At 34.8% G+C, this 19,286-nt stretch overlaps 2 protein-coding genes across 2 annotated transcripts; one reads left to right on the plus strand and one right to left on the minus strand.

Moving 5' to 3' along the window:
• Positions 1 to 250: 250 nt before the first annotated feature.
• On the minus strand, positions 251 to 10,770 carry LOC114154157 (putative ankyrin repeat domain-containing protein 31). The gene is made up of 13 exons (XM_028032983.1): positions 10,233 to 10,770; positions 8,433 to 8,620; positions 7,756 to 7,967; positions 7,529 to 7,672; positions 7,316 to 7,458; positions 6,625 to 6,799; positions 6,459 to 6,529; positions 5,720 to 5,828; positions 5,521 to 5,617; positions 4,132 to 4,513; positions 2,676 to 2,813; positions 2,058 to 2,178; positions 251 to 1,161 (listed from the first exon to the last, which is right to left on the minus strand). Exons 2-13 carry the CDS (start codon positions 8,453 to 8,455, stop codon positions 1,007 to 1,009), a joined length of 1,770 nt encoding a protein of 589 aa, XP_027888784.1. The 5' UTR covers positions 8,456 to 8,620; positions 10,233 to 10,770; the 3' UTR covers positions 251 to 1,006.
• A 3,157-nt stretch (positions 10,771 to 13,927) lies between these two features.
• On the plus strand, positions 13,928 to 18,244 carry LOC114153959 (HRAS-like suppressor 3). Its single transcript, XM_028032656.1, has 5 exons — positions 13,928 to 13,973; positions 14,166 to 14,197; positions 15,494 to 15,605; positions 15,850 to 16,109; positions 17,757 to 18,244. The coding sequence occupies exons 1-5, from the start codon at positions 13,955 to 13,957 to the stop codon at positions 17,865 to 17,867; spliced, it is 534 nt and encodes a 177-aa protein (XP_027888457.1). The 5' UTR covers positions 13,928 to 13,954; the 3' UTR covers positions 17,868 to 18,244.
• The last annotated feature ends 1,042 nt before the right edge of the window (positions 18,245 to 19,286 follow it).

Here is a 19,286-nt window from a genome sequence, read left to right on the forward strand (position 1 = left end):
CCTTAGTGAACGCTGTCTGGATGCCTCTGCAGCTAAAAATACATATTTTCCAATTAATATTTGGACACCAAAAGGCGCCCAAGATATTTAAGATATTTTTTTTATATAATTTGAACCAAGTGAAGCTAAAACTGCAGTTCATACCTTTGACAGAAACAAAACTTCCATTTTACTGGGTTTAAATCAGGAGGGACAGAATCCAAAATTATTCATACCGACTAGGAAAATACTGGGAATCAAGAGGACGATCGAGATTCCTTTTGTTTTATTTCTTCTGCTGCAGCATTGCTGTATCTCTACACAACAATGACAACACAAAACACAGATCACAGGAATGCAACAGTCTGCATCAAACACGTCTCTTCTTTTGCAATGACAGTTTGTAGGTTTTGATAAGAGGAAAAGAGAAACAAAAAAATTACATATGGGGAACAAATAAAAGCATCCATTTAATGAAAATATGCGGCAGTTTAAAGGCTCATAAATTATGTACATCAGCTGATTAGAGTCACTCTAAGTCGGTGGAAAACGTCTTGAATTCACTCTGAAATAGAGAGAGGCCAAGAAAGGTCAGCAAAGTGCAAAAACAACAATGCAACAACAAAAGCAACAACAGAGGTTATGTTAACCTGATAGCATAACTTTTGATGTGGTTCTTTGCTGTTGTGTTGCAGCTTTTGCTTTTTGTTGACCTTTCTGGTCTTCCGTAAAAGCTGGATTAAAGACTCTCAAGAGAAATACTTTTAAAAAATAAAAAATTGTGTAAACAAATTTTTTTGTTTATACAAAAAAATCAGCAAACGTAAATAAACTTTCCATAATATACAAATTATACTAGCACTTTTATTTGATAACTTGTCATTTTTGGCTATTTCCCCTAGATATGACAAAGTAATTGCAATTGACTTTAGTTAGCCGGAACAAACTACTATGTACTGAATACACATAAAATAAAATAGTGTAAAATAAAACAGAACCCTACAGGGTCATAAATATAAAGACACAGCTAGAGTTCAAGCTCCCAGTTGTCAAACTCTACTTGGTCTTGCTTCATGAGCTTGTCCCAGTACAAATCCATCACAGCGTTTGGAATCATCTCCTCAGGGGTCACCAAATGGATGATACGAATTCTTCGTAAGAGCTGATATGGGTCCACTGATTCTGCAGAGAATTAAAACATAAAACTGTTAATGAAGTACAAAATGTACCGAACAAGAAAGGCAGGTGATCGTTAGCATAAAGTTAAAGTTGGGGCTATTAAAGGGTTAATTTACTTAGGAAATAGCAATAAATAACTCACAATAAAAAAAGCGATCTAAAATATAAAGAAACTAAGAGCTATACAAAGTGTATAAAAATAAAATAGATATTTAATTATGAAATTAATTTACAAAAAAATATTCAACAGGACATCCTAATTCTTGCTATTTCTTCTACTTATTTCCATACACTTTTAGCCACATTACTTCTTTATATTTTGTGCTATTTCAACCTTTCAACTTCCACCATATCCTGCTTATGCAGGACATTGCAGCTATGTCTTTTGGTAATGACATCTTCTACGGTTTATTAAATATTCAGCTTTTTCAATCATCTTGCGCCCCGTTGAAATGAATGGAACATCCAACAATTTCTGAAAAATTCAGCTAAAAACTGCACTCTTTCACAGATCTCTGTCTGAACTCATTTTAAATAGACATAAATTTAACCCTTCTTCACCATAAAGCTACTCAAGATTGGTTATTTTACAAACAAAAACTAAAGTGAATTGCTATGTTTCATTTCAATTCAATTCAAAAGTACTGTATTTCTCACAAAGGGAAATTAAATGTTGTTGTAATTCAGACTGGCACAAAAATATCCGCTATTGACCCAAAACACACTGAATTTAGAGGTAGTTTGGCAATCTAAAGCAAATTAAGAAAACTCTTTCAAAAACAAATGTTATGTTTTTATCTCTGTGTTTTCAGTTCATCAGAAAAAAAGCTTGAGGTCAGTCTAAAGAGGGGATTTTCATCTGGAAGTGTTTGCTGTATTTAGACACATGACAGACTCACCTAAACTCGGCTCCGGTTCAGTAGAATCATCTTTGTCAGCATGAAGACGGACATCAGACAGATTTTGTTTGGCCTCTGAGTTCAGCAAGTAGTAAGACAAAGGTTTGTCTCTGAAAGTCATCTTTAAGACAGAGAAGGGAAAATATCATGTTTGAGTCAATTACAATTAACCTCCAAGTTTTTTTCTTTATTACTAAATAATGACCAATCTGTGAGTTTCAGCCTCTCAGTGCCAAAAATTATTAGATGGGAGCAGTAAATGCATTTAGTTTTCATGCAAAATCAATAAACAATTTATTTCTTAAAAAACGTTGTACCAAATATTGTGTCCAATCGGTTTGCAGCAATAGCAACCTGTGATGAAGATTCCAGCTTGATGTTTTGTGCAGCTCTAGCTTTCATACATCTTGATTTGTTTTGGTTATTTTGTGAAGTTTCGGCCACACGCTTCCATTTATTTTATTGTGATTTTATGTAACATGTATATATCAATAGAAAAGGTGCTTAATAAAAAAAAACAACTTCACTTAAACTTTTGAGAAACTCAAATGTTTCAAGAATTAGTGCTAGTTTTCTGAAACCGTAAGGTGGCATTTCAGTGATACGATGAAGACTAACCTTGTTCAGAGCATACATGGAGCCAACAGGGATGTTATTACCAAGAATGGATTCCAGCCAGAACTCTGGAGTCCGATACGACTTCCCTTTGCTCATTATTACGCCACCAGAGAGAACCTGTGCAACATGCTGCTTACCCTGCAACAGAAATGAAGACATAATTCATTTATTAATCAACTAGCAATTATTTTTCAACAGCTGCTAAATGCACCAAAAGGCAACAGAAACATTCCATTCATTTCACGTAGACTTAGATGTAAGTCTGCAACTAACGACTATTTTAGTTATTTATTAATTGGATGAAAAAAAATGGCACATTCTGCAGAATTTTCACTTAGCCACTTAAGCTTTTTTTATACAATACTGCAAATACAGTTTAAATTTCAAATAAACAATTCAATTCCTTTTTTAAAATCAGAAAATCCACATTTTATTGCCTAAAATGCAACAACATACAGTTCCTTCAGTCAACGCTTGATCATTTTTTTAGAAAAGGATGAATATGCAGCTAAAAATACTCCTAACATCTGCATATGAAAAGTCCAGGCCTTTTCTGCTTGTATTGACATCAATAAATTAAGAATTATCTGTTAATTATTTCTTCAATTAACCAATTAGTAATTGGACAGCAAAAGTTGCTTTATAGGACTTTTTTTTAAAAAAAGAATTTAAGATAATTTTGCATTTATCTTAAATGCAAAATGCACATATTTTGTGTAGCTTTGGTTTGATTATTGCTCTGAGTGTGTTGTTCTTTCAGCATTTTTTGAGTCCGTATACTCAAGTTAACAATTACATTTATAGACAGCAGAGGAGGGTAAAATACTTTTACTTTTTTTTTTACTCAAACAAAAGTAAAAAGTAGCTAACCAAGAAATTACTCAAGTGAATAAAAGGTCTACTCAAGATCTGAGTAACTGATCAAATAATCATTCATTTAGTATTTAAAAATTATTAAATATTAGTTTTTCATATTTAATAAAGAAAGCAAAAAATGCTTTTTAATTTAAGAAAAAAATTATATTTTGCTTTAAAAATCCAAATATAAATTAAAAATAATTCATATAAATAAGATAATTACAATATAAAATAACAAAATGACACAAAAGAAAAATTTTCCCAAATCAGTTTGTTTCAATATAAAACTTATGAAACTTTAACAAAAACTGCAGGTGTCTGTGTCCAGTGGATTTTTGGTTAAAACGTGTTTTTCATTCAGTGGGTAGAAAATCCAGAAATTTTACTCAAGTAAGAGTAGAGATACTTCATAATAAAATTACTCAAGTAAAAGTAAAAATACTCCTACAAGTATTTTTTTTCCTAAAAGTAGCTCCAGTAAATGTAGCTAAGTAAATCTAACTAGTTACTACCAAACTGTGATTGTCAATTATTTAGATTCATCACAATTAAACGTTTCAGGCCTAGTTAATGGTAACTCTTCAGAGATGAATGTCACCTTTAATGTCAGATGCAAATCGCTGCCCTTGGGCAGTACGCCGCTCTGTACGAGCTGACGCAGACCTCCACCATCATCGTTAGCCCCTCTTTGTATCAACGCATTCTTTCCTTTCTTCTTGGAGAAAAATTGCAAAGCGGCTCTGGTTTGTGGACCATTTCTCCAGCTTCCGGCTTCCTCACTCTGCAGGTCAGGGAGAGTGGGAGCAGCAACGCTGACTTGATGATTCAAGGACTGAACTGAAATTTTAGCCTTTGTTGTAGTGAAAGCTTCTTCCAGTTGCATTTGTTTCTGGAGGAGTTGCACCAAATGTCTCTGATTTGAAGCCAGAGACAAGAACTGACTTTTCAGGACTCGGCGGCAAAGGTGGTGAGACACGACCCTGGAAAAAAAGAGATAATCATGCTGTTATCAGGAGGAGTAAATGTGCAAACAGATCAGCAGCATAACTGCACATGTGCATCTCAGGATATAAAAATATTAAGAAAGATAATTCATTTATGGAATAATAATTACAATTTTTAGTAACAATGCAAAAACAAGAAATTTTAGCACCACTGGCTTTTTATAAAGCTACCAAGAAGTGCTGGCAGAAACTATAAAAAACAACATGCATGTGTCTTTTTATTATGTGTAATAAAATATCTGGTTTCAACTGTAAAAAACTCAAACATTGGATTGCACTTTATTACGAAAATGCACAATTTGAATATCATGCACTTTCACGGACTTTATACAGAAATCAAGCACTTTCCAAACCATAAAATTCAAACATTTTCAAGGACTTCAAACACCAATACAAACTCTAGTGAAAGTAGTGATCCATTTTGAAATCTTGGTGTAATGATGGACTCTAACCTGAACCTTGGAGCCACATAAAGACAGTTACAAAGTTGGCCTTCTATCACCTGAAGAACATTTTCAGGATTACAGACCAATGTCTCAGCAAAATCCAGAGAAACTCGTCCATGCGTTTATCTTTAGCTGCAACAGTGTCTTCACAGGTCTGACAAAAAAAAAAATCAGATCCAGAACGCTGCTGCTGCTGGTGTTCTGACTAAAATCAGGCAGATAGATAGAGCACATCACCTCAGTTTTAAAATTCTTCACTGGCTCCCTGAAGCTCAGAAGGTAGACTTTAAAATACTGCTGTTTATAAATCACTGAATAACTTAAAGATCTGCTGTTGTTGTATCAACCTGCCAGACCTCTCAGGCCTTTTGGTTCTGGTCTGCTCTTCATCTCCAGAACCAGAACCAAACATGGAGAAGCATAATTTGTATTTTTCTCAAATTAGGAGAGTAATTAAAAAGAAAAAGCATATTTTGCAGTATTTGCCCATCCAATCTGAAAATGCTTTAGCTTAATCAATGATATTCCTGAACTGACCTGAATTTGTGGGTCAGATCGTTCTTCTCTAAACGCTGCTTGGCGAGAACATTCATCAGAACGTTTTGGATCTGCAACAAAACTTCTTTGCATCTCCCTGAAAATCAGAACAACTGCAGTTAGATTGGAGAGCATGTTAAATGTGATAATGTACAATATTTTTTCTAAAATTGCTGATGAAAACTGAAACATATCTCACCAATATCCTTGAGATCTTTCGGAGGCCAGGTTGACATTTCTGCTTGTTTCCTCCTAGCATCCTCCAGAAGCGCTGAAACCGCCTCTGAACTGTTCTGAACTGCTCTGAACTAAATGAAATCAAAGCAAAAGGTTTCAGTAAAATGAGGCAGCATTTATCCAAGAATAGCCAAGTTTCCATTCACCATATAACAGCACAATTTAACATTTTGAAAATAAAGTCTTCTAATGGAAATAGTTTTGGTGAAAACCATAAAGAAGAAGACGGGAAGTGGTTGTAAGACGATGGAGATGCGGGGTTTTTAATTACTTATCACGTGAATAAGAGTGATTCACACGTGATTTTATTTGCATTTCTTATTTAACAGAAACACAACATATGTAAAATTATGTTTTTCCAACATTAGCAGAATATTGACAAAGTTTTGCTCACATTTGTAATAAAAACGCAGCCAGTGATACTGATGCAAACAGCAAAAACAATGTTAAGTAAAAGTGGTTAAATCTCCAGCTTCGGATAAGATAACTAAAGATATTATGGTGACTGCCTTCATAAAACAGGATGTGAACGACCATATATGGAGCAGCTGGAGCAGAAGAGTAAATGAATCAATAACAGACTGGATCTTTCAGGGGCAAAAGCATTTTCACTGAAATGCATTTCATTAATTTGATAATAAGCATAAAGTAGAAGCACAAACAGCTCAAAGGAAAAAGTGCAATATGTGAAAAAGTCTCACATTATTTATCCGTTTCAGCTGAACATCAGTAGATTCTCCGCCTGTGTCACCCGACTCTCTTGGATGAAGGTCTGAAACACTCACAACTTTAAATAAATCTAAATCATTCAGGACTTTAAACCTTTATCAGACGTCTCAATAAATTTCTTCTTCTTTAGATGCTCACCTGGTTCGCCGCATCGTGTTGCCCCTTTGCTAGACTTCATCTGGTCTTCATAGGATGTTTGGAAACTCAAGAGTAGCTCTTTCATACTCCTGTCCTCGGCCATGTCCAACAAACTTTTTCCACCAACGTTCTGGTCGGCAGGGATTGAGCTGTTCTCAAGGAGGAGCTTCACAACCTACACAGAAGAAAAAAAACATTTCAAACATTCTGTTAGAGTAGAAAGAAACTCTTCCAGAGAAAGCAGCCATTTATTATAAAAAATTCAGATAGTATTTGCGGGACTGTGAAAAAGTGTGAAAAAGTTAGCTTTGTCTTATTTCAGAGTGTACTAGAAATACACTAGAAATTAGATTAGATCTGTAAGATTTTGTGTTTTTGCAGTGTGTGCCCTGTATTGCCTTGACATTAGATCGAAAACAAAACATGCACTAATTATGGATATTTTGTTAAAACCAAATAAGTAAAAGGAATATTTTACTTCTCATTTTCACAACAAGAGAGGTACCCGTTGAATTTTTTGACGTTTTTAATTTAAAGTAAAGCAATCAGCAAATAAACTATACTTTGCTGCGCATATTCTGAGAATAAACTCAGCTCTTTTTCACCTCATGCATGTTTTCTGTATCTAAATAATGTGTTTTTTTCTTTCTTTTTATATGCCAAAACACTCTTAGAGAGTTTTTTCCTTCACCTGGTGGTGTCCACTGTAAACAGCGTCATGCAGCGGTGTGACGCCCTCACAGCTCAGAGCGTTAACGTTAGCTCCAGCCCTCAGCAGCTCCTCCACCACAGACTCGTCTCCAGAAACGCAGGCCTCATGCAGAGGTGTCCATCCTGACAGAACCAATGAAAAAATGCTGTTATACATGGAGGAGTAAACAGAAATGTTTAAGCTGTAACAAACCTGCATAATCCTCCATGTTGACCCTGATTCCAGCCTGAAGGAGCATTCTGACTTGAGGCAGATCTTTCCTCCGACACGCTTTGTGAAGAAGAGTCTCTCCCTTCGCGTTTCTCTTGTGAAGCTTCTTTTCAGTTGGAACTTTTCCTTTGAGCAAACAGAACCCAACAAATAAAAAATCTCTAATATAATCTCGATAAACGTGAAGCTTTAATGTCTTTCCAGCTCACCTGATCGTGATGAAGACGCAGACTTTTCACCTCTGCAGGACTTCAGTTTCCCTCTTTTCTGCTGATTCAGCTCCGGTTTGTTTTTAATCTCATGAGAATCTGAAACGGCAGACGATCTGCTTTGGAAAGCAGGAAGATCCTGCAGCAAACTGACAGATTCCTGGTCTGAAAGCATCGCCTCTTCATCCATCTCAGCCTCATTAGAAGCGTTACTGAAGGCAGAAACACATAAACACAAGTCACAGTCTACAACAACTTCCTGAAAATACCTTCTAATTATTGACAGGCCTTTCACTTCAAATGCAGCAATCGATTTTTCTATCAATTATTCCAGAGATGGGTAGAGTACCCAAAAATTGTTCTCAAGTAAGAGAAGCTATACTTCAACATATTTTTATTCAAGTGAAAAGTAGGCTTCCAAGAAATGACGAGTAAAAAAGTATTTGGTAGAAAGTACTAAGTACCTGATCAAATTACCAATCATTTTATATTTAAAAATATAGAAGTACAGACTTGAAATATGCTTATAATTTTTAAAAACGCAGAAAACTGTTTGGATCTGATTGCTCTGTACAATACTCTACAGTGACGGCACAAACACTGATGCTGTAAAGTTAGCAAAACAATATAATATTCGTTTTACAAGTAAAGGTATTAAACAGATACATCAAACCTACCAAACGGTGCTGCTTTCATTCATTTTCCGTATCTGATGATTCGCTGAGTCTCAGCAGGAGCAGATTTTCACTCGGGTGTTGATAATACGTTAAAGATCTGTCTCTGGTTTATAAATAATCGTCCTTCCTTCAAGATCCAGCTGATCCAGCTTCTCAACATTTCATGTAAAAACTCTGTAGAAATTCACCTTCAACAGAGAAATAATACCAAAGTAAATAACTTTCTAAGAAAACAAGGATCTTCGAGATGATGAGGTCTAAAAATATTTTTCCACCCACCCACTAGCTTGCAGCACAAGCTAAAGAAACAAACAGCTACACTGAGTTTGTATTATCTATACTTTTAATATAATCTGTGAAAAACAATTAATTTCTCAGTTTCAGTCCTCCAGCGCTGCAATTTTTAGTTATTAACCATTGATTTTATTCATGACATGACATTGAGAATAACTGATAAGCAAACTATAAATGATGGCTTTACTATTCCTGATGGTCTTTTGGTTTGGGTCTGATAACATTAAAAAGAAAAAAAAATAAAGAACAATAAACCAAACTGACCCTTAAACTGTGTGAATTGTTTTATAACTGGTAGATTAATTCTATACAAAGTATTAAATAATACAGCTGTCAGGGCTTTTTTTCTGCTTTTATTTCACTTTAAAAACGTATTTACTTTGTGTCTTAAAGCGCTGCATGTTTTTTTATTGTTAAACAATGTCAAAACTCATTAATAAACTTGGCCTAAATGACTATTACAAGCAAAACAAAGAGCGACCAAGAACAACCAAAACGATCATTTTTTACTTTTTTTTAGTTTTGTCAGCCATGTTACCCTTTAATGTATATCTAATTGTATAAAAACATGTATTACTTGTTTTTCTGCTGCCATTCGAATGTCTAATTAATTTGAGATTATTCATTTGAATGTTGTAACTATTTTAGGTATGATTTTAATTAGATACACCAGGCATTTAAGGAACAAATTAATGAATGTCGATTATTTTATTGTAGCTACTAATACTCAGAACAGGACTTTGAAATTGAGTCAACATAAAAATTTTTAACAACCATTAGTTTTCATCCTGCAGTGTTTTAAATACAGCTAAATACTGAAAGCTCTCTATATTGTCCTGAAAACTTCAAATATTAAAACAAAATTGTATTAGAGGATGTACTTATGAAAATAAGTATTTAACATCACTTTATACATTTTTATAATCTAAATAATTATTTGGTTCAAAGTTGTGTAATCAAAACTAATGAATCTACCATTTCTACAATTATACCTAAATTACATTTGCTGCCAATCACGTCTATTTTAATATATTGTATGGAGAAAACATTAGTATTAGTAAGCTTAAATACATAACTTTACAATGGCTAATATGACTTCTAAAATATTTATCATAAGATAGACACCCTAAAATGCTCATAGCTTTGGCTAACCCTAAAACGCTCATAGCTTTGGCTAGCCCTAGCCCTATAATGCTCAAAGCTTTGGCTAGCCCTAGCCCTATAATGCTCATAGCTTTGGCTAACACTAGCCCTATAACGCTCATAGCTTTGGCTAACCCTAGCCCTATAACGCTCATAGCTTTGGCTAACCCTAGCCCTATAATGCTCATAGCTTTGGCTAACCCTAACCCTAAAACGCTCATAGCTTTGGCTAGCCCTAGCCCTATAATGCTCATAGCTTTGGCTAACCCTAGCCTAGCCCTATAATGCTCATAGCTTTGGCTAACCCTAGCCCTATAATGCTCATAGCTTTGGCTAGCCGAAACATTTTTAAACAGAACTTACCACGGAAATGCTCGCAAACATTCCTAAACATTGGTTTATTTCCTAGTTGTGTTCGACATTTACTTAAAAATACCTTTAAGTAATTGTAACATTTTACTTTTAAACTTAACGGAGAGCAAAGAAATAGAAATTTTACCACTTAAACGATCACAAATATGTCCGAATTTAGTTTGTTCTCTTAATAAGACACCTACAGCGCGAGGTGTGATACATTCAACGGTCGTCGGAAAACGGAGCTAAAATGTATATTTTGTGTTGGAATGACGAAAATTGCGGATTTCTAAAATCCATTCTTTGATGGAGAACGGTGTCTGCGAATAACTATGTGTTCTTCCTGCATAAACTATGAGTCACCTTAAATTAAAGACCCAGTTTCTAAATTTGCTCCACAGTTTTAGAGCATTCTACAGTTTTACTGAAAGTAGAGGCCATTTTGGTAAATGTTGTAAACACAGTGCTGAACACTGACTTCCATGAGCTCCATCCATATCACAAAACCTGGTCTATACAAAATACTGAAAACAATGTGGTATTTTGAAATTTATATTTTTAATATAAAGTAAAAATATTATAGTTTAATAATGTTATGGCTTAGCAAGGCTCACATTTCTCTTGTACACTAAAACTGCACATGAATTTTCAATTCAATGTTCATTGGGTTAAAAAGAAAAATATGTAAAAAAAAAAAAAAAAAAAAGATAATTTATTTTCCAGAAAATCAATTTAACATAAGACTACTACAAAAGGTATGTGGTAAATCTCAAGAGTCAAGTTTCAACTTTTGAATCAAATTACTAAAATAGAAACTTTTCAAAGATATTTTAAGTTATTGAGACCCACCTGTATGTAGACCTTTATGTAGACACCTCACCTATAGTAGATCAAATACAATAAAATACTGTGCAGCTATTACAATTGCCTACTTAGATTAAAAATAACTTTCCCGCTTAATGATTTAAAGGTAATGTACATATAGATAAGATGTTTTTTAAAATGTGCGAACATTTCAATAGGTGTGATAAAATGTTGATCTTCTCTGTAAGTGGGCTACATCAGCCAGGCCCATTATATCCTCTATTCAACATACTGAAACGCATATTAAAACCTCCAAAGGATTTATTTTCATGTTTAAAAACATTAGTTCTCATCTGTTCCTGAATGCATCACCGATTTTTGGATTAAAGGTCGAATCCAGATGACAGTTGATTAAATCCTTAATGAACATTACTAGTGGTTCATACTATCAATAATATACTATTTGAATTTTTGCTTTAATAGATTTGATAAAGTACTGCTTTTTCCGATTTGTAATTTCAGGTGACTACTTGGAAGTAATTAATGTTGCCTGGCTAAAGATGTCAAACCTCAGAAGTAGAAACCCAGGAGGATCAGGGTAAAAGAAAGTTTTTGTATGTCAATAATTAGGATTATTAGCTACAAAGAGAGAGAGTTGTTCATGGTTTCCTTCAATTGGATCTCTTTATATTGCTTCAATATGATAGGGAGTTCTAAAAACCATCTGTCTTTGCTACAATATTACAATCCTCTTACATGACAATCAAGTATTAATGGACAAAACTTGCCTAAATTAAATAAATCATGTTGATGTTTATGCAGGTTTTTTAACTACATGTTTATGTTGTAAATGTATTCAGATTCTTTTTAGGTGGATCTATGAAAAACCTGATCTGCTGTCTGCAACATTTTATCCAAAATCCTCTCAAACCACCAAGCAGAGCAGTAGAGTGAGCAGGGTGGAGAGAAAAGTCCTTCTGCTCACTAGCACTTAGTGACTGAAATATTTAGTAAGTATATGTACATGTACCTGCGACAGCCTGGAGACCTGTCCAGAGTGACCCCGCCTCTCGCCTGGAACGTTAGCTGGAGATCGGCACCAGCAGCCCTCCTGACCCCACTAGGGACAAGGGTGTTAGAAAATGAATGAATGGATGGATGGATGGATGGATGGATGGATGGATGGATGGATCTTACAGTCTAAAATTGTCTGAATTGCTGTATATCATCCTATTGGTGGACCAGAGCGTTTCTCTCTAGCCAATGAAAAATTCAGTGTTATAAAACCATGAAACATTTATCTATAATATATGAGAAATGTTTGAAATATATATATATAGAACCAAGGGTCTGATTCAGAACACCTAAACAATTTTAAGAAGGGTAATTGTTGTTTGGTTTGTTTGTTTGTTTGTTTTATTTTGTGAATGTGAACGTTCATGGCAGTTCTGGTGTAAATATCTCTTAACATTGTATTTTTAAGCAGTGGCTGGTTTTTAAATGCTGACTTTGCCTTGATTTATTATTATTGTGAATGTCTGCTGAAAACTACTGTTGATTGATTGTTTGGTTGATAGCGACATTGGTTCAAATCCCCAGCCTTTCAGTATTTTCTGAATGTTCTCCCAACCAATGAGTGGGTTCTCTCTGGGTACTCCTGCTACAGTCCACAAACATTCCTGCTTAGTTAACTAAGCTCTAAATTGTCCTTTGGTGTGGGTGTGCATTGTTGTTTGTCCTTTGTTTCTACCAGTAATAGACTTCAAGTAGACTTAAAAAAAGAAATTGTTGTTTGTATGTACTTGTCATATATTTTTAAAATGTACATTTAAAATGAAGCATAATGTTAGTAATATATCTAATTAGAAATTATAGTATATTTTAGACAAAATACACTTTCAGAAAGTGTACCAAAATATATTTTTAAAACATGTATTAGAAGCATCTTTTTAAAAATTAATTTATTTTACATTTTTAATATAATCTTAATAAGTATATTCACTTGATGACATGCTAAAAATGTGGCTAAAAAACACAGTATGCTTAACACACACTTTAATATATTATTTTTTTCACCAGGCTGATTCTGAAATAACTCATTTCTGTAGATCACAGCCTACTACTCTCTGCAGAAGAAATCAAACATATTTACTGACTTCCTCTGCTTTATCATTAAAAAATATCTATGTACAGAGATAATTTTTTTTAATTAAAAGAATTTAATGTTTCATTATTATGTTTCAGGTGGATCACACAACACAATGTAATGACTTCATGTCCTGCAGGTGACTGAGGAATCTCTCTTAATCTCCTGGGTGTGATCATTATCTTTGCCAGTATCTAAAGAAATGCATCTTTCTTTCAGCTGACGTTTAGTTTTCATGTCATATCCTGTCCACAGATTTCACAGAAAGCAAAGACAAAATTCATAACTTGAGTTTCTGAGATCAAGAATCCTACATAGGTGGAAAAAGTATTTCATATTAATCAGTAAAACAATTTAAAAACATTGTGTAGTTCGGTTCAGGGTAGAGTCATAACAGGTTATGTTACTTTTTATTTTTCTCATTTTTGAGCCACACCTGGATTTAGTTGAAAGGCTTTCATATTTTGTATTTATTGTGATTATCTCAGGGTGAGGTGAAGACACAGAGCTGGACAGGTGAGCAAAACATCACTCTGAACTTCTTATTAAATTAATTTAATGTTGGCAAAGTTAGAAAAGTGATCTTTTGTATTTTAGATTATACAGATTCAGTGAAAAGTTGAGAAAGCTTTAAGAAACTCAAAGTTCCCATACGTATTTCTTTTTAAAAACTTTGTGAAAGAGGACAAGTTTGCTCTTATAAATCTTTGATTTTCTTTTAAAACACTTTTCTTTTGACTTGTTCAACCAGATCTTTCTCCTCAGTTTGACGCCACAGATCATGGACTCTACAGGAAGCCGTAAGTTTTATTTAAATATTCTGGTTTGTGTTATTTCTCTTATATAAAACTTAGAGAAAAGTTACATCATATTTTTTCTGCAGTGTTACAACTCCCTCATCCTGCTAATATAAATTTAATTTTATCTAAGATTTAGTATAATGCAATGCTTAACTTGGACATTTTCTTTTAAAATGTTCAATCCTTTTACAGAAGAACCTGCAAAGGAACCAATCACTGACAAGGTGAGAAAAATTATTTCCTGTTTTGATTTTTCAGTTTATAATTTCTAACATGTTCCGTGTGTACCGACAGCAGCTGGTTGGGGTGAAGTTTTAAAGCTGCAACTTAAAAATATTAAAGATGACATTCAGTCTCAACATGTAAATGTTGTCATCAATCATGTGAGTTTAATCCAGGATGATTTACTGTTGCGGTCAGACAGAAACTTGAAATCTCGCTTTCTTCACTTTTAATATGAATTCATGCTACGTGCTTTTCTGATGATTTTCGCTCAGTGTTTACCAGAGGACACAGAGACAGATGTGAAGATTAATCATTAATATAGTTTTCACTAGAAAGCAAAGATAAAGTTTTAGGTAGAAAGTTTTTCCCTGGCAGAATCACAGAAATAAGATCCATTAGTTTTTTTCAGCTTTACTATGAGGTCCAGCATCCTGCAAACCCCCGATCCACCACATGATGGCAGCATTCCCTTCTCAGTGTGCAGAGCGGTTCCGATGGCTGGTAGTGATAATCATATTAGTGCCACATATCTGTATATTTTAAAAAATGATTTTGTTCACCTGCACATACTTAGGATTGTATATTTCTATTTTGATAACGGCACATGAACTGATAATGTTGTAGTCTTGTTCAGTACATTTTTATCATTAATCTTGGTTTTTATATATTTTTTAAATTATTTGGTATTTTGTGTAAACTGGCTTTTAAATCTGAATTTCCGCTCTGTTGGATAATAAAGGTAATTTCCTTTTCTTCTGTTGATTTCTATCTGTTGAGTTGAACCAGAGAAACGTCTAAAATCCAACGCTGGCATAAACATGTTTAACGTAAAGGTTTGTTTAGAAGGTCTGATGTGTCTAAACTTACCTCAAAAGTTTAAAATCTAGATTTTATGAACATTAATCTGGTTCATATTAAAACCCATAAGGTTTGGTTTAGTCTCTTAAATTTGTCCAACATTAATGTAAATAAGCCATCAACATTTGATCCCATTTCGACCATTCTCAGCCATGCAGACACAAAAGTAGAACAAAACACACTTAGGTCCAAAAGCACTAAGTGAGCTTGATGTGGCTTATTCAATGTTGAATATGTTTTTAATACTGTAAGACAAATAGCAGAACTTCAGTGAAGGAGACATTCTGATCATGAAATAGTTTTTCTTTCTAGTTGAGAAAGAAAATGTGCAAACTGCAAATGAAACTGTGGAGCTAAACTACCAGCAGCCTGAGAGACGAAGGTTAAAATGATAATAGAAATTATTCTGTTTGCCGTTTTCTTCCTTTAAATCTCAGAACGGAGATGAACCGAAGCCTGGAGACCTGATTGAGATTTTTCGCAACGTCTATGAACACTGGGCTGTGTACGTTGGTGACGGCTACGTCGTCCATCTGCTGGGACCGGACGGTGAGTCCAGTCCAAACTGGTGCTACCAGAACAGAAACCACTTTGTTTCAAGGCCACATTCACTAAAACACTCTGCTGTTGACTGAGAAGAAGTTTATATGAATCTTGTTACAGCTAAAAACATCAAACTGCAGCCCAGAAAATATCAGAACACCCTTAAACTAAACTCCAGTCAAACTACCATCAGAACCAGAACCGTTCTCATTCCATAAACATTTTCCTGTCATTTGGTTTCTGTTTGAAGGAAATTTCTCGTCGTTCAGCACCATCAACCTTCCAGTGGGGAAAAACAACATTCTGAAGCAGAAGTTGCTGGAGGTGGTTTCCTCAGACGAGTGGCACATCAACAACAACATGGACCAGGAGAAGCAGCCGCGCCCCGCCCACGTCATCGTGGAACAAGCCAACAAACTCGTCGGCACAACTCGATCGTACAACGTTGTCGACTACAACTGTGAACATTTTGCCACTGAGCTGCGCTACGGAGCCGCCGAGTCCCAGCAGGTACGTCTGATGGAGACCAAACCGGAGAATATGAAGGACAGACGGAGTTTCTAAGCAGGAGGAAAACTACTTCCTGGAGCCAAAACCTGATTCTTCACCAAAGGTCCGTTTAGTCAGTTCTAAGGAACATTTCAGTCTCAACCTCTAAATCACATGTATCAAAGTCAAGGCCTGGGGGCCAAATTTGGTCCACCATAGCTTTATATGTGGCCCTTAGGCTCTAAATTACATCGATAAGTTCCTCCAGCTTTTCACAAATCTGCAAAATTCACATAAAATCCACAGATCCACACATTTTTTCTGATTTTACTGCAATTTCTTCTCAAAAATTGCTGTAAAATCTTTGAGTAGTCACTTAAACTCAAAGACATTCAGTTTAAGTGACTTAACAAAAAATCCCATTTAACATCATGCAATGACGGAAATATTGTAAACATTTCTTACAAATATTTCTAAGTTAGCACCACAAAATCTGTGATTCTGATTGCACAAAAACGATCACAAACTCCTTGATGGACTGATCAATGTGAAAAGAAGTTCAATATTATTTGACACTGAAACAAACACCTACTTCTTGATATTTTAACAGTTTAATGGGTTTTATCAATACATTCTGGCACAACCGGCCCTTTAAGAACATTCAGACTTTTGATTTGGCTGAAAATAAAAAAGAGTTTGACATCTCTGCTGTAAATGCTCCAGAAATGTAGAGTAGTCAAACTTAAAATGAGATTTAAACACAGTTAAAGGCTTACTAAAACGTTTACTGACGGAGACTGAGAGACTCATGAAAAACACAACACGGGACTTTTCAAACGTGGACTGAACTGTTTGAACAGAAAGAGATTTTGTCTAAAACCATCTATGACGTCTTCACTACAAAAACACCAAGTCTTGGCCAAGCTTTTAGTGCAAATATCTTAGAACACTTAAAATATGACAAAACTAACTTACAAGTAACTTTTCAACAAAATATAGGAGCTTGTCAATAATTTCTTGATGAAAAAGTATTAGCTCTGTTTCAATTACGATGTAGAAAAAATGTCTGCCCGTTGAACTAATGCTTAAAGCAAACTCCTATATCTTGCTGAAAAGTTACTTGTAAGTTATTTTAGTCTGATTCAAAGTGTAACAACATATTTAGAAAGTAGACAAAAAACTTTGTAAAATTGTTTTTGCAGTGCAGGATGTTGTCTTAGTAGCTAACCGTTCTTTAAACGTCTCCTCAGCGTTCTCCCTGACCTGCTGCTGCCTTCCTCTGTATCCGTGATGCTTCTTCTTCTCTCATGTTCTCTAAGGAATCTCTGAAACCAGAACATCTGCAGTCATACTGAGATGAAATCACACACAGCTGGATTCTGGTTACTAACAAAGAGACTTTTGTAATGGTTTTATTTTGGGTTACTAGAGTAAAGGGGGTGAACACAAATACACACCAGTTTTCAAAATTGTTTGTTAAATATTGTAAACACCAGGTATTATAACTGTCCTCTACTCTGTGTCGGTTTAGATCACATAAAATAAATAGAATACACTGAAGTCTCTATAATGTGATTAAACGTCACCAAGCCGTTCAGACTGTTAGAAGGGAGTGAAAAGTTTCTCCGAATGCGTTGGATTGATCTGTTCCTCTCTCTTCATTTCCAGGTAGAAGATGCTCTGAAGATCGGACTTGGTGTGACTGGAGTCTCTTTAGCTTTGGGAGTCGTGATCGTAGCTTTGCTAATCTGGAAGAATAACCAGTCAACCAGTAACTGACAGTGAGAATCTATTCTGAATTATCTAGACACATTTTAGGTTATTAAACTGTTTTAGTTTCATCCTGACGATGGAAACAACAAATTTCTGATTTTTAATGGTCTATTTGTTACTGCTGATTCAGGAGTGATCAATCATAGCTGTGATAATAAAAATGAAGTACATTAACTATTAAACATTTATTTCATCTTCTTGTTTTAATTTTGAGGAATGACTCTGGCTCTTTCTAAGTCAACTTAACTCCCATTAAAATATCTGAACATGTTGCCACTACTGCACCGACCTATTTTAACCTGCAGGAGGAGCGTGACCTCATCAGTAAGGTGTACAGCAATTTGTGCATTTTAGTGATTTTCTAACACCTAAACAAATGTCTACATGTTACTCAGACATAAGCTGGGAGATAAGATGTACTATGAAGTGTACAACAATTATATATTCAATGAATCAATAAATTATTCTTTAAAAAGTTTATTTCAATAACTTCATCACTAAACAAAACACATTAGATTAGTTCCATATAAGCTGATGTTTTCAAACCTTTATTTCTGGTAATTATGAAGATTTTCTGTTTGCAGCTAAATATACAAGATATATAAATTGAAATACTACATCAGACAAATAAAACAAACTTATTTTAGTTGAGAAACATTGGATAAATGAAAAGTATCTTTAATAATTTGGCAAATAAGCCTAATTGGAAACAGCTCTATGGCCTCTCTAAAGTGTGGATGTGTTGATGGACTGTCAAGAGTCTGTTTCTGAGTAAATCTCTTCTCACACTGGTCACAGCTGTATGGCCTCTCTCCAGTGTGGATGCGTTGGACTGTCAAAGACTGTTTTTGAAAAAATCTCTTCTCACACTGGCCACAGCTGAATGGTCTCTTTCCAGTGTGGATGCGTTGATGGACTGTCAGGGTCTATTTCTGAGTAAATCTCTTCTCACACTGGTCACAGTTGTATGGCCTCTCTCCAGTATGGATGCATTGATTGGCTGTCAGATTGTGTTTGAGTAAATCTCTTCTCACACTGGTCACAGCTGTATGGCCTCTCTCCAATGTGGGTGCTCTGACAGACTTTCCTCACAGTCTTCATGAATTTCGTTCCTGTTGATGCCACTGTAATTCTGTGGGACCAAATCAGGAGAGACAGTGAAGGACATATAGTAAAATAGTACATCATAATTATACAAGACAGGATGAAAGATTTTCCATAATATCTTGTGGGAGGAGGGAGACAAAGCTTTTTCAATACATAAGTTCTGCTTTTGCATTGTTAGCTAAAAGAACACATACAGTCTTGTTTTGGTTGGGGATAACTTACTCCAGATTTAGTAACTTTAAACATATTTTAGGAGATCCAATGTTGTGCAGATTTACAATCACAGACAGACAGACACTGAAGCAGGAGATCAAAATG

Source organism: Xiphophorus couchianus, chromosome 12, assembly GCF_001444195.1.
Source record: "Xiphophorus couchianus chromosome 12, X_couchianus-1.0, whole genome shotgun sequence".
Classification (NCBI taxonomy): Eukaryota; Metazoa; Chordata; class Actinopteri; order Cyprinodontiformes; family Poeciliidae; genus Xiphophorus; species Xiphophorus couchianus.